General features: G+C 49.5%; 1 protein-coding gene across 1 annotated transcript; it reads right to left on the bottom strand.

The window, feature by feature from the left end:
- Window positions 1–4,434: 4,434 nt before the first annotated feature.
- Window positions 4,435–13,742, bottom strand: LSM3 (LSM3 homolog, U6 small nuclear RNA and mRNA degradation associated; the record flags this gene model as incomplete). Its single annotated transcript, XM_080718123.1, has 4 exons — window positions 4,435–4,570; window positions 7,898–7,993; window positions 10,214–10,324; window positions 13,722–13,742. 4 exons carry the CDS (start codon window positions 13,740–13,742, stop codon window positions 4,490–4,492), a joined length of 309 nt encoding a protein of 102 aa, XP_080574249.1. The 3' UTR covers window positions 4,435–4,489.
- Between the last annotated feature and the right edge of the window lie 1,318 nt (window positions 13,743–15,060).

A 15,060-nucleotide genomic window follows, 5' to 3' on the forward strand; every position in this document is an offset into this window, starting at 1 on the left:
ATTTTTATTTTTTTTGTGGTAATGGGGATTGAACACAGGGGCATTCTACTTCCAAGCTATACTCTCAAACTAATTTTTTATTCTTTTTTTTGTGTGTGGGTCTGGGGATGGAACCCAGGGGCATTCGACCTCCGAGCTAGAGCCCCTGCCCTGTTTTTTATTCTTTCTTTTGAAACAGGGTCTCACTAAGTTGCACAGGCCCTCACTAAGTAGCTGAGGCTGTCCACGAACTGCGATCCTCCAGTCTCAGCCTCTCGAATGCTGGGATTACAAGTGTGCGCCACCACGCCCAGCAATTCATTTTTTTCTTTCCTTCTTTCTTTTCTTTCTTTCTTTCTTTTCTATTTTTTGCGGGTCTGGGGATGGAACACAGGGGCATTCGACCTCCGAGCTACAGCCCCTGCCCTATTTTTTTATTCTTTATTTTGAAACCAGGTCTCACTGAGTTGCAGAGGGCCTAAGTAGCTGAGGCTGTCCGCAAACCACGATCCTCCGGTCTCAGCTTCCCAAATGCTGGATGACAAGCGTGTGCCACCACGCCTGGCAATTCTTTATTTTTGAAACATGGGCTCACTGAGTTGCAGAGGGCCTCACTAAGCAGCTGAGGCTGACCGGGAATCTGTTTCTCTCTGTCTCAGCCTCCCAAGTACTGCCAAGAGTGTGCCACCACGCAGGGCTTTTATTTTTTTGTTTTGAAACATGGCATTACTAAGTTGCTGAGGCTGGTCTCAAAACCTGTGATCCTCAAGTACTGGGATTACAAGCACGTGCCAACATGCCCAGCTGTATTTTATTTGGGGACAGGGTCTTGCTGAATTGCCCAGGCTGGCCTCCCACTTGTGATTCTCTTGCCACAGCCTTCTTAAGTTGCTGAGAAATTATGGGTATGGGCCACCACACCCGGCTTGCTAGTAATTTTAATTGAATGACTCGAATTCTTTGAAAGCCGTGATTTTCTTGAAAGCTACCTGGGGAGAAAGGAGTGAGGGCAATCAGAACAAGCAAGATGAAGGGTGACCTCAGCAAAATGCACAGGCCTCCCAGCGTGGCCCCCACCTCTGTGCCCCCGCACCTGGCGACAGGGATGAGTCAGGGACATTCTGGCACCACCCCCGGCTGCTCACAGAGATTCCCCGGGCCTTACCGGTGACCGTAGGTCACTTAATTTGCCCAGCTGGTATGTGGCACAGCAGGGGTTGAAGCCGGGTTTATCTGACACCATCACGTTATAAGATCCTCTCTGGTCAGCCTTCCAACCAACCAAGGGCAACTGGGCTCCTGTCAATGCCTGAGCCTGTATCACTGCCGCAGAGCAGGAGGGGAGGGGCCCCATGAAAAAACTCCCCCAGAGGAGCCCACCTGAGAAACAGCAATGGCCATGGCCGTTTCCACACCCAGGGAACTTCTGGAGACCAAGAAAACAAGAATCTCCACGCTCTGTGTGGCTCTGAAGGTGGCTTGAAGGGGAACGGAAGACGCTTGGCCTTGCCCGCCTCCCTTCCTGTTACGAGCCCTGCGTGGAAGCGGATAGCTGGCTGGGCAGCCGGAGCATCTGCTGGTGGTGTCAGCCCATGTAAAAGGGAAGATGGCTTCGGGTGAGAGCCGGAAGTGCTGTCTGGCGGTGGGGAGGGCACCAGCGCCTACTAAACAGTATGCAAAACTCTGCTTCTTTGAAGGTACCTTTTGCCCCTTGGGCCACAATACTGGTACCAAAGTACTGTGGCCCCTGGTTTTGCAATCGAGCTGTTCATTCATCATTCTTGGAGGACAGTGTTGAGCAGGCCCAGGGGTTTGGGAATATGATTCCTGTTGGTAGTGGGGCTCCCTGTCCTTGAACTCATTCTATTCAGTTATCTTGCCTTTCCCAGAGGCTCAGAGGCCCAACCTATATTTCAGAGATCTCCTTAAGGGCTGAGTCATGAAACAAGCCTGAGTCTCGTAGGGTTCTCCAGAGCCTCTTATTAGGTTCCAGAGCAAGGGCTTAAAACCACACAGATAGCCAGGTGTGGTGGCGCAAGCTTGTAATCCCAGCATTTGGGAGGCTGAGATAGGGTGACCTAGGTTCGAAGCCAGCGTCAGCTACTTGGTGAGGCCCTCTGCCACTCAGTGAGACACTGTTTCAAGATATGGAATAAAAAATAAGGCTGGGGGTGTGGCTCAGAGGTAGAATGCCCCTGGGCTCTATCCCCAGTACTGCGCACACATAAAAACAAACCATACAAGCTGGGCGTGGTGGGGGCACGCTTGTAATCTCAGCATTCGGGAGGCTAAGACCAGAGGATTGGGGTTCGCAGACATCCTCAGCTACTTAGTGAAGCTTTCTGCAACTGAGTGAGACCCCGTTTCAAAATAAAGAATAAAAAATAAGGCAGGGGGTGTAGCCCGGAGGTCAAATGCCCCTGGGTTCCATCTCCAGATCTGAAAAATACAGAAACAAAAAAACCATACAGACTTGAGGTGTGATCTAAAAAATCTGTTACTGATAAAATACCAAAGGCAAAGTTCGAGCAGACTTAGAGCGATCCTCAAGGAACAGGCACTCTTCCTCTTCCCTCGGGGTTCCTTTAAGGAAGTTAACTATTGGCGTTTTAAAAACATATAGGTAGTTGGGCGTGGTGGCGCACGCGTGTACTCCCCACGCTTGGGAGGCTGAGACAGGAGGATTGCACAGGTTCGAAGCCAGCTTCAGCTACTGAGTGAGGCTCTCAGCAACTTAGTGAGACCCTGTTTCCAAATAAAAAATAGGTCTGGGAGTGTAGCCCGGAGGTAGAAAAGCCCCTGGGTTCCACCCCCAGGAACACACACACACACACACACACACACACACACACACACACACAGTATATATATATATAATATAGGTATAAACAGGTTTCAGCTGGATGTGGTGGCACACCCATCATTTGGGAGGCTGAAACAGGAGGATCGAGATTCATGCCAGCCTCAGCTACTTAGTGAGGTCCTTTGGAACTCACTGAGACCCTGTTTCAAAATAAATAAAAAATAGGGCTGGGGGTGTCGCTCTGAGGTAGAACCCCCCCCCCCCCCCGTCCATCCTTAGTACCGCAAAAAAACAACAAAAACCAAAAATCCAAAACAAGTGTTCACACCTCTTGGTTCCAGAATGGAGTAGAAAGTGCCCAGGTACAAAGCAGTTAGAAACCACTGAGGGTACCTGCACTTCTGCAGAGGACAGCGGGATGTGGGCGAGCAGGAGGGCCAGACGGCGGGCCGTGCCCGGCTGCGGTGGACACGGAGCTGACTACCCACCCAGAGCAGGGCCGCGGCGCCCCAGGCACGCAGAACACCTGCACTAGTGGCGACTTCGGCTCCTTGAGTTTGTTTGTTGACACCCTGCAGGACTTTTGGGGATTGCGCATGTGTACGTATGCAAAGGGCTTTGCCTAGGGCACGCTGTCCAACAGATATCGTTGTCATTGTTTAGGCCAGAGTTCTACTCAGAAAGGGTGGTGCCAAGGAACGGCCGCTCGCTCCTGGCAGAATTTCAAGCCCCATTCTTTCCAAGGCACACAGGCTGCTGTAAAGCGGTTACCTTCTGGAACCACTAGCGCCTGGGAGGCTGAGGCAGGAGGATCCGGGTTTGCAGACAGTTCGCAACTCGGTGAGACCCTATTTCAAAATAAAGGCTAAAAATATGGCTAGGGGTGCATAGCTCGGAGGTAGAAGACCAGTACCACAAAAATAAAGTGTGGCCTTGGTAGCAGAAACTATGCCTTGTGTTCTTCTCCGTCAATATTTAAAAGGATACATCAACTGGCCATGGTGACACATGCTTATCATCCCAGTACTTGGGAGACCAAGACAGTAGGATCACAGGTTCATTGCCAGCCTCGGTTACTTAGTGAGCGAGGCCCTCTGCAACTTAGTGAGATCCTGTTTCAAAGTAAAGACTAAAAGGCAGGGCTGGGGGGGGTGTAGCTTGGAGGCAGAATGTCCCTGGGTTCCATCCCCAGTAAAACACAGAAACACGCACACACGCAGATACATCACTAACCCCCAGTGCTGCTCTTTTTGCCCCTGAGCTCTCTCCTAAGGCCTCCCCACAGACCACACCGACACACCCCAGTTCGCGACACTCAACTTGACGCCCCGAGGATAGCAGGTATGCTGTCAATGTGTACCAAGCAAATGCCAGAGACTTGTCCAACGAATCCACAAGACAGGAGATTGCACTTAAAAAAAATCAAAAAGGAAACACCAGATTTAATTTAAACAGAGCTTGTCCTCAACAACACTGGAGAAAACTTCAACATCTCAATGAGCACATCTACTGGAAGGGCTGGGGAAAAACAAAACACGCTTTAGCTTACGAACTTGTAAGCTATTTATGAATCATTTCCGGGTGGGAGAATTCGTGGATCGCTTCTAATGTCAAAGCACGTACAAGGCTTCCTTTTGGATGCCCGCACATTTAAAGAGGCAATTGTACAGTCTCCTACTTTCCGCAGAATGAATTCTTTGCTGCTGATCAGCCGACTCTCAGTGGAGGGGCAACCAGCACAACACCATCTCCCCGGACAAAGAGCATTGGGATATTCCGTTTTGTGGACTGGAAAAGAAAGAAAAAAAAAATCCCACATTTATGTAAGTATGTATTTTTGTGTGTGGAATTTATTATTATTATATTAATTAATTTATTTTTTTCACGGTACTGGGGATGGAACCCAGGGGCATTCTACCTCCAAGCTACACCCCCTGTCCTATTTTTTATTCTTTATTTTGAAACAGGTTCCCACTGAGTTGCGAAGGGCCTAAGTAGCTGAGGCTGTCTGTGAACCCAGATCCTCCTGCCTCAGCCTCCGAAATGCTGGGATTATAAGCGTGCGCTGCCACGCCGGGCTATTGAGGAATTTTTAAAAGTACATTCATTACAGCACAAAAAAATTGTATCACACCGTGACCACTTACCTTTGTAACACAAAGAACCCATCTATCTCGACGCCTGTGCTACACTGGTGCCATCCTCTCAAACCCCTCTCCCCTTCCCGGACACACAGCAGGACTATACTTCTCCCACTCCCCGCAACCAGATCTAGCCGCGGGACTGCGTTTCGACCAATGGAAGTGAACAGGGCCCGTGAGCCTGACCCAGACGCCTCCTGCATGCGCCCAGTTGTGATGGTTCTTCTACCGCTGGGCGGACCCCAACAGCGCCGAGCACTCAGGGCAGAGAGGGCTGCGAGAGAAGCCCAGGTCCCTGGTGCGCTGCCCTGAAGCCCACCCAGGACTGCACGTGGCCAGGACACCAGCTTCTGTGCCCAGCCATCATGCAGCGGCCCCGTGGCCCTAGGAAGTCAGGAAACACGACACGTTTGACGTCCTCGTTATGCTGTGGCAGAATAGCAGGTAAAACTTGGAAGGCGATGCAGACCCCCCCCCACCCCGAGGCTCTGGGGGGTGGAGGGACAGCCAAAGGTTCCTAGGTCCTGCGTTGACCGCGGGAGGCATTTGGCGGGGAAGGACAAGAAGCGTGAGCGCAGGTAAGAAACAGGACTCACAGGGTTAGAAAAGCAAGCTGCGTTTCAGAACTCACATTTGCAATGCTAAGTCTTAAATACGCGTTGGTGCACAAGGCCCAGTAAAACTTCTCGGCTAAAGAATCTCAGTCCCGAGGCAAAGCTCAGGTTAAGGATCTCCCCACCCACACCGGCTTACTGAAGCAAAGAGTCAACCTTAATTTGAGGGAAGCGGAGGGGACACTGAGGCTGCCTATGAGGCCGGAAGGTAGGGAGGGGCCACGGGGGTGTGAGCGACACCCCCAAGAGAAAGCGTGAGGTGCACCCAGGCAGCACGTGGGAGGGAAGGTAGGACACACGGACGATGAAAGACGTGGGGTCCGACACACAGCCACTGTCAGCAGAGCACGGGGCACTCGACTGCAAAGGAGCGGGAGCCAGGAGCTCCGTGCTGGCCACACCCACAACCCCGCACTTGGGAGGAGGAGACAGGACGCAGGTTCCAGGCCAGTCTCAGCTACTTAGCAAGGCTGTTTCAAATGAAAAAGTAAAAATAGGACTAGGGTGTAGCTCAGAGGCAGAATGCCCCCGGGTTCCATCCCTAGTATAATAACTGAGCAAGGCTGTCTGCTCTTTGCCTGCTCATTAACAAATGAGCAGTCAACTGAATTATTCAACAGTTAATTAGCCGGGCGTGGTGGTGCACACCTGTAATCCCAGCATTCAGGAGGCGGAGACAGGAGGATCGTGGTTCACAGCCAGCCTCAGGTACTTAGCGAGGCCCTTTGCAACTCAGTGAGACCCTGTTTCAAAAAATAAAGACTGAGCCAGGTGTGGTGGCGCACACTTGTAATCCCAGCATTCGGGAGGCTGAAACAGGAAGATCGTGGTTCGCAGACAGCCTCAGCTACTTAGTGAGACCCTGTTTCAAAACAAAGAATAAAAAATTGGGCAGGGGGTGTAGCTCAGAGGTCAAATGCCTCTGGGTTCCATCCCCAGACCCGCAAAATAAATAAATAAACAAATAAATAAATAAGACTAAAAAATAGGACTGGGGTGTAGCTCGGAGGGTGAATGTCCCTGGGTTCCACCCCTCGTACTGCAATTAAAAAAAAAGTTAAGCATGGCCAAACATGCCTGTAATCCCAGCACTTGGAAGGCTGAGACAGAAGGATCGCGGGTTTGACAGCCTCAGCAAGTGGTGGGATGCTCATTAACCTAATGAGACCCTTTTCCCAAGTAATTAAAATTGAGCTGGGGTTGTAGCTGGAAGGTAGAATGCCTCTGGGTTCAATCCCCAGTGCGAGACAGACAGACAGACAGACAGACAGACACACACACACACACACACACACACACACACACACACGAGTTAATTATGTAAATTAAGGAGGAAAAAAACCCACAAAGTATCTGCGGCCCATGGGTCCCCTTACTGTTTTGGTAGTGCGGATGTTCACTGGTTACTCCACTGGAGGAGAGAGAGCCACGGCCCAGGTGAGAATCCATTTGGGGTGATTTCCTACCCTGAACACATATAAAGACAGCTAGCAGGAAGACGGAGGCTGCTGCTCTCCATGACGCCGGAATGAGCTGCCGGAAGCGCCTCCCGTGATGTCACGACCCGCCCTTTCTATGCCCATAGTCAGTACAGTTACACTCCAAGGAAAAACTGTCCTATCATCTAAAAGCCTCTGCAGGCTGCTTACCACGGCAGGCCTTCTTTAGAGAAAGGGGCACACACGATACTCTCCAGGGAGCCAAATTTGCTGACTGCTCTCTCGCTGCAGTCTGGAGGCGAGAGCTAGCGGGCTCCTAAGAATGGCCACACTACGGCTCAACAGTCACCCCCGTCACAGCGGAGTGCAAACGAGAGCGCCGAGACGTTCACACAGTCCGTTCTGATTAGATGAAGAAAGCAGCAGAACGTGCGACTGCGTATTCTACATCTTATCACATGGAAGACGTCATCTGTAAGCTTTGCTACACTAAAAAAGACGCTGCCAATTACACTGACGCTATTTTCCCTTATCATCTTGGCTCTAAGAAGCAACCAAGTTTTAGAGATGCTGAGCATAAAAACGAGCGCTAGAGAACTGGAACATCCTTAACTGTATCCAGGTTACAAACATGCGCGATGTGGCGGCACATGCCTTCAATTCCGGTACGTGGGAGGCTAAGACAGGAGGTGGCAGGTGCGCGGCTAGCCATAGCAACTTAGTGAGAGCCAAGGAAACTGAGCAAGACCTTGTTTCAAAATAAACAAATAAGATAGGGCCGGGGCTGTAGCTCCTGGTAGAATGCCCCTGGGGTCAACCCTGAGCACCACCAGCACCCCAAGAGGCAAGCCTTCCCTCGGTGTTAGCTGCATGCTGGCAACAAAGGACCTTCCGAAGCGATGGGCAGAATGGGTGACTTACTTTATAGATCTCCTCATAGGTCTCTTCATCAATTTCTATAGTAGTCACAGTTTCTTCCACATCTCCCAGTATCATATTTAAGTGCTGATCATAAGCCTGGAGTGGAAGGGTAAGAAATCAACAATAGTAAAAGCAAGAAAGCACAGAACTTACAATATGCAAATGGACCAATTACAAGGAACATATTTAATACGTACACCATAAATTTTTACATGCACATAAAATATAATCCCGAGCCAGGCGTGGTGGCGCACGCTTGTCATCCCAGCATTCGGGAGGCCGAGACAGGAGGATCACGGTTCGTGGCCAGCTTAGTGAGGCCCTTTGCAACTCAATGAGATCCGGTTTCAAAATAAAGAATAAAAAATAGCGTAGGGGGTGTAGCTCGGAGGTCGAATGCCCCTGGGCTCCATCCCAAGACCCCCCCCCCCAAAGATATATAATCCTGTAGCAGGAATACACTGTTTCTTCACAAGTCATTTCCAACGAAACTTACCTGACCTGACAAAAATAACACTGTTTATATAAAGAGCCAAAAATGAATTTACTGAAAATTATTTGAAATTATTTTTTAAGTATCCATACCCCCACCCTTTTTTAATCAAGGCAGTCTTATCATTCTTTCAATCCTACTTGTAACAGCGTGACAAGAAACAGTAGTGACGTAAACTGGTTTAGGTGCTAAGCTGATGGCACTGCAGTCCTCTGATGGCCCAGGACACTGTCCTCTGACTCTCCCTGCCCCAGTGTGCACAGGACCCCACAAAGCTAAGCTAGGGAGAGCAATACTTCTCCCACTTATAACCTATCTGGCCCGAAACGTGCCTGGCACCTGTGGGCTCAGTGAATACACAGTGTAACCAGACATTTACCTAATGCAACCTTCAAAGTTCATGCGTTCTAACCAAAAGGCGAACTTCCGGAGCCTTGTTCAGAACTGACTTCCACTGGTGCTGGCTCCCATCAAGATAAAAACAGCCTACCAGCCACATGGGAAATGGGCAGGCAGGGCACACATGAGCAAAACACAGCCGAGGCCACTTAGTATAGAGGCACTAAGTCTGCACGGGAAACTCAAGAAGCCTCCAAGAGCACAGGGACGCACGTCTGTCTCGGGTGTCTCTCCACGTGCCGCAGACTCGTGTAAATGAGCTCAAGCCTATTTCTCCCAAGGCGGACGCCCCATTTCTTGGAGTCTCTCTCCTCTTGGGGCGACAGTAACATTAACACGTCTGTCTCCCTAGGTCCCTATTCCGTTCCAAGCCCCAGAGGATATCTTTGCGTTTCGTGGAAGGTACAGCCCCAGTGCTTAAGAGCAGGGATGAGTGAGGCTGCCTGGGGTCACACTCTGGCTCTGCCGCCCCGGGCAAGCAACTGCATCTTTCTGAGCCTGAACCTCAACTGCAAAGAGGGATGATCAGTAGCATCTACCATCCCAGGGCTGTTAATAACAGTGAACTGAGACATCACATACGAAATACTTAGAACAGTAGCCACCACATGTAAGATATTTAGGGTGATAATATCTAGCATGTAGTTAATGCTCAGTAAACATTAGCTCTTTGTAATCAGGTTAGAGTAAGAGTAATAAAGCAACACATTTAGAAGTCACATTTACTACAAGTCATCAATGAGAGGCAAAACCTTCAGTATACTCTTTACAAACAAATGGGATTAATTCAAAGGACCAACTCTATAGAAATAACTGAAGATATATACAAAGATATATATATATATATACCTACTGCAGCGTTATTTATTGTAGCGATAAATGGAAAACAATCTAAATGTTACTACTCTATGGATTCCTTTTTAGTCATCAGGTTGCTATCCAGGACTTCCCTAATGTAGAAAAAATTATATGCCAGGTGGAGTGGTGCATGCCTGTAATGCCAGTACTCAGGAGGCTGAGGCAGGAGGATCGCAGATTGGAGGACAGCCTTAGCAACTTAGTGAGGCCCTGCTTCAAAATAAAAAATGGAATAAGTCTAGGTGCAGCTCAGAGGGACAGTGCCCCTGGGTTCCACCCCAGCACCACACACAGCGCTGTGGGCAGCGGATGTACATGTAATTTCCAGCTAGGATCTGAAGACGCAAAGTTAACAGTGCTTACCTATCAACAGAGGAAACAGGGGTTCACCTTTTCCTGCAGGGAGTTCAGTGCTGTTTAATTTTTTCATAATAAAGCATATTTCTTCCCATACCACTGGTATGGGCATAAAAAACCCTTCTCTTACACGGGACAGTTCTTCTGTTTCAAAGGAGTAAAGCCAGGAAGGAAGAAGGACTGAAGGTAATTTGATAATGCTCACTCACATGTAATCTGCCTCGAAGCTCTCGGTCATTCCTCATCTTCACATAAATACGCTCGTCCAGGCTGAGCCTGATGAGATCCAGGGGCTCCTCTACGGTATTGGTAGTTTGTTGCTGAAAAAAGAAATCGGATGGGTAATGCCGCAGATCAGCAGTGTAGTGTCTGAATCACTGCTCTGCTGTGAGACTGTGGCAACTCACTTCACGTATGACTCATCTTCTAACTTGTAAAATAGGGGAAATGGTAATGTACACCTAATACTGTTGTGAGGCTTAAACGGTACGTATGAAGGCTTAGAACACCTTTTGTGTATAACTGCTATAGAAACGAGGGTTAGAACACATATGCAGTGAGGGATTAGACAGCTAAATAACTATGACTGTATTTTGTTCACTCAAAATCCAAACCGTGGAACATAATTTGAAGGAACAGGGACTCTGGTCCAGCAACTTTAGCTTCATTTGAAATATCATTTGAAAAACACTCCTCTAATGTTTCTGTGAATTCTAATCAGCATACAAAGCGGAGGCGAGGATCTAAGGGAAACTATGAATTGAGCACAGGGCAGGCTGGGTTTAGGGTACTGACTGGCCAGTAAGATAAATATTTACTGGGTAGTAGACATTACTGGCTGAAAGCACTGGCCTTGGAGTAAGGCAGTCTGGGTCCAATTCCTAACTCTGATCTTACACTTCTCAAGTTGGACTACCAACTATGCTATTTTCTAATCCTCAAATTCCTTGAGGAATGTTCCTTCAGGGGTCTTACTACCTGGTAAACACAAGATACTTATACATGGTTTCCATTACTACTAATAAAGAACTACTGGACAGCCAGACATGGTGGTGCACACTTGTAATCCAGTGCTTGGGAGGCTGAGACAGAAGGATCGCAAGTTTGTGGACAGCCTCACATACTTAGCGAGGACCTCTGCCACTTAGTGAGATCCTGTTTCAAAATATAGAACAACAACAAAAATAGGACTAGGGGCAGAGTTTAGAGGTAGAATACCCCTGGGTTCCATTCCCAGTCCCTCCCCACCCCCCAAAAAGAGTTAAGTTCATCCAGGCATGGTGGTGCATGCTTATAACTGGGAAGCTGAAACAGGAGGATCATAGGTTGGAGGTCAGCCTCAGCAACTTAGCGAGACCTTGTTTCCAAATAAAAAATGAAATAGGGCTGGGGGTGTAGCCTAGAGGTAGAAGGCTCCCCAGGTTCTACCTCCAGTACCACAAAAAAAAAAAAAGAAAAAAGAAAAAGCTTTAGGATTAAAACACAGGAAAAAAAAATTTAAAATAAGATTCACTGAGATTGTCTCAAAAGTTTCTTCAGTGAGTACACAAGGCCAGTGGAAGGTGAATGAATGTTGCGGGCTCTCCATCTTCAAAGGGCTAGAGGAAAGAGAAACCCTCCTGACTTCAACTGGCACCTTCCCCCGCCTCAGTGCAACAGGTGTGTCTGTTAAGGACCAGATAACCAACCCCTGGTTACAGTGATCCAGAAGTCACAGCCCTCACCAGGGAGCAGCCCATTCTAGTGTGGAGAAATGTATGTCTTACGATACCATAAATATATACACATGACAGCCTCAGACAAGGACGCCCAAGTCCACCCTTTTCATCCTATGGCTTTATTTATTTAATTTATTTGGTGGTACTGGGGTTCCTGGAAGCCCTTCTACCTCCGGGCTACACTCCCAGACCTATTTTATATTTTGGAAACAGGGTCTCTTACGCCAGCGTGGCTGGCTTCGAACCTGCACAATCCTCCTGTCTCCGCCTCCCAAGCACGGGGATTACAAGCGTGCGCCACCACGCCCAGCCATCCTATGGCTTTAAGTACTGACGCTTAAAGATGCCGCCCCTGATCCTTTGGTTCAATCACTCAGTAAATATTTGTTGAGTGTTTCCAGCATTTTTCTAAACTAAGGAACAAAGAGCTAACAAAACAAATTCCCTTTCTATGAAGCTCACATTCTGGAGGTAGGAGAGACACATTAAAATAAAGCACACATTAGCCGGGCGTGGTGGCACAGGCTTGTAATCCCCGCGCTTGGGAGGCGGAGACAGGAGGATTGCACAGGTTCCAAGCCAGCCTCAGTTACTTAGTGAGGTTCTCAGCAACTTAGTGAGACACTGTTTCCAAATAAAGTATAAAAGTCTGGGAGTATAGCCCAGAGGTAGAAAAGGCCCTGGGCTCCACCCCCAGTACCACCAAAAAAAAAAAAAGCACATATTTAATATAAAAAATATTTAATATGAAAAAATAAAGCACAATAGTGTGGGGGGGAGTGCTAGGTGGCCAGGAAAATCTTCTTTGATGAGGTGAGATTTTAATAGAAAGCAAGAAGCTGTGGCTTAATTCACAATAATACCTGAGAAAGAGGGAAGAGGAGGTAAATAGCCTCTCTTACTGTGTATACCTGTTTATTTCCTTCATACCTCATATATACATATATATGTATATACATTATTTCTACACATATATTTATACATATATGTATACACAAAAACATTTATACACACATATATGTATATATGTATGTGTGTGTGTGTGTGTATATATATATATATATATATATTTTTTTTTTTTTTTTTTTTTTTTTTTTGCTGTACTGAGGGTGAAACCCAGAGGCATTCTACGTCCAAGCTACACCCCCAGTCCTATTTTTCTTCTTTATTTTGAAACAGGGTCTCACTGAGTTGCAAAGGACCTCACTAGGTAGCTGGGGCTGGTCGCAAACCCGGATCTTCCTGTCTCAGCCTCCTGAATGCTGAGGTTTATATCTCATATATTTATATCTCCTTTCATCTGTCCTCCGCAAGGATATCAAGTTTCCAGTTAAGGAAAGGGATCACTTATGTCAGTGTACCTGGCGCTTAAAACAGGGCCGAGGCACACAAAGTTGGTACCACTGCGAATCTGTTGAATGCATATCTGGTTACTGTGTTCAATCATGAGTACTTTATCATGCTTTCTATTCTAACTGGAATCCCGACAGTTCCGTGGGGCAGGGCGGGGTAACTATTTCCATTCTACAGGCACGGCTATAATTCAAGAGATGGGTAAGTAACCAGCGCCATAGGTAACTTGTCAGGTGGCCTGAGAAAAATCTTGGCGTCCGCTCAAAATGAGGAAGGGTGGCGTGGTGGCGCACCTAGGCATCCCAGCATTGGGGAGGCTGAGACCGGAGGGTCCGGGTTCGCAGCCAGCCTCGGCTACTTAGTGAGTGAGGCCCTTTATAACTCAATGAGACCCTGTTTCAAAATAAAAAATTAAAAATAGGGCTGGGGCATGGCTCGGAGGTAGACTGCCCCTGGGTTCCATTCCCAATACTGCCAAAAAAAAAAAAATGAGAAAGGGTTGCGGTTCCTGGAAGAAGCAAATTGGGCAGTAGTGAGCCCGAGAGAGGACGCAGGGCGGGCCACCTCCCCGTGAGACTGCAGAGGGCAGCCCTGGTGGGCCCGGAGCGGGGAACTTGTCTGGGCGCGAGTTCCTTAGAACACTTACCTGGTCCACGTCGTCCGCCATGTTTCAAACGCTGCGCCCTTTCCCGCCTCTCGCGAGAGTACGCGGCGCGCGTCACGTGACCGCGGACCGGAAACGCGGGGCCGCGGCGCGCCGAAAGTGGCGAGCGAGGTCTGTTTTTTCCGCCCCCTTCTCGCTTCCGGTGGCTCGCATTGGTCGCTGGGAGATGGGGCGGGGCTTCCTTCCCGGTCCACAACAGAGGGGCGTGGCCAGACCTGCTGCAGCCTATGGGCGCGGCCTGCGCTCCGCGCCTTTCATCTTCCAGCGCTCCGCGGCTTCGCCGGCCACGGGAGATTCGTCCCCGCAGCATGGCTCCGAAGCGCAGGGCGGGCGGGAAGCCGCCGGGACGAGAGCTGAGCGATCAGAAGCCCAAGGGCAAGAACGCGCCCCGGCGCGAGGAGGCGGCGGGTGAGAGCCGGGCTTGGGATGCTGCGGCTCCGGGATGGAGGAGGCCCGAGGCGGGGCTGGAGGCGGGCGGCGGTGTTGGGGGAGCGGGTGTTTAGGTCTCCGTCTCCAGCCTCCCTGACATCCCTGTGACTTTGTCTTCTGCGGCTGGAGCGATCCCGCGCAGCCCAGCCCGACCTCGAGCTGCCCTGCGGGGCCTTCCCCTTGCCCGCCTGCCGGAGGATGAGGTCCAGCCTCTCGGCAGAGGATCGCTGCCGGGTGGGAAAGGGCATCGCAGTTATCTGTGTCCCCAGAAGACAGGCTGGCCGGGACGTGGACCCCTGCGGCGAGCCAGCTGGCAGAGTAACCACTGAGGCGGAGTTTGAGCGAGTCCCAGACTCTGGTCCAAGTAGCTTTTCCCCACGTGGATGTCGGAGAGATAGGCTTCTTAACTATGTCACGAGCAAAGCAAAGAGCTCGGATTCCTCTTGAAACGTAGCCCATTCCCGGTTTCCCCCCCATCGCGACAAATGTCTTTTCGCCCACTTTAAGGAAATCCCTTTCACTTGTTGACTCGTCCAGATTTGTCAACAAGTCCAGGCAGTTCAGCCTCGGAACTGCGCCGGAATCCGTCCACGGGTTTTTACTCCCGAGGCCACAGTTCCGCGAGAGCTGTCATCACCTCCCAGTTCCTGAGTGGCGTTGCCCCCTTTCTGGCTTCCCCTCGTCCCTCCGCAGCAGTTCTCCACCCTGCAGCCCAAGTTTGTTAAAAAAATAAAAATAAAAATAGGCCATCGCTCCTCCGTCTATTATTCAAAGCATAAAATCCAACGCCTTTATCATGGCCGGTGCGTGCCCCTACATGATTGGATACTGCTACCCCTCCTCTTTGCTACCGCTCTTCTTTGCCAGATTACCCCTCCTTATTGGCCTTCTT

Source organism: Muscardinus avellanarius (assembly GCF_963383645.1).
Source record: "Muscardinus avellanarius genome assembly, chromosome: 22".
In the NCBI taxonomy this organism is placed as follows: domain Eukaryota; kingdom Metazoa; phylum Chordata; class Mammalia; order Rodentia; family Gliridae; genus Muscardinus; species Muscardinus avellanarius.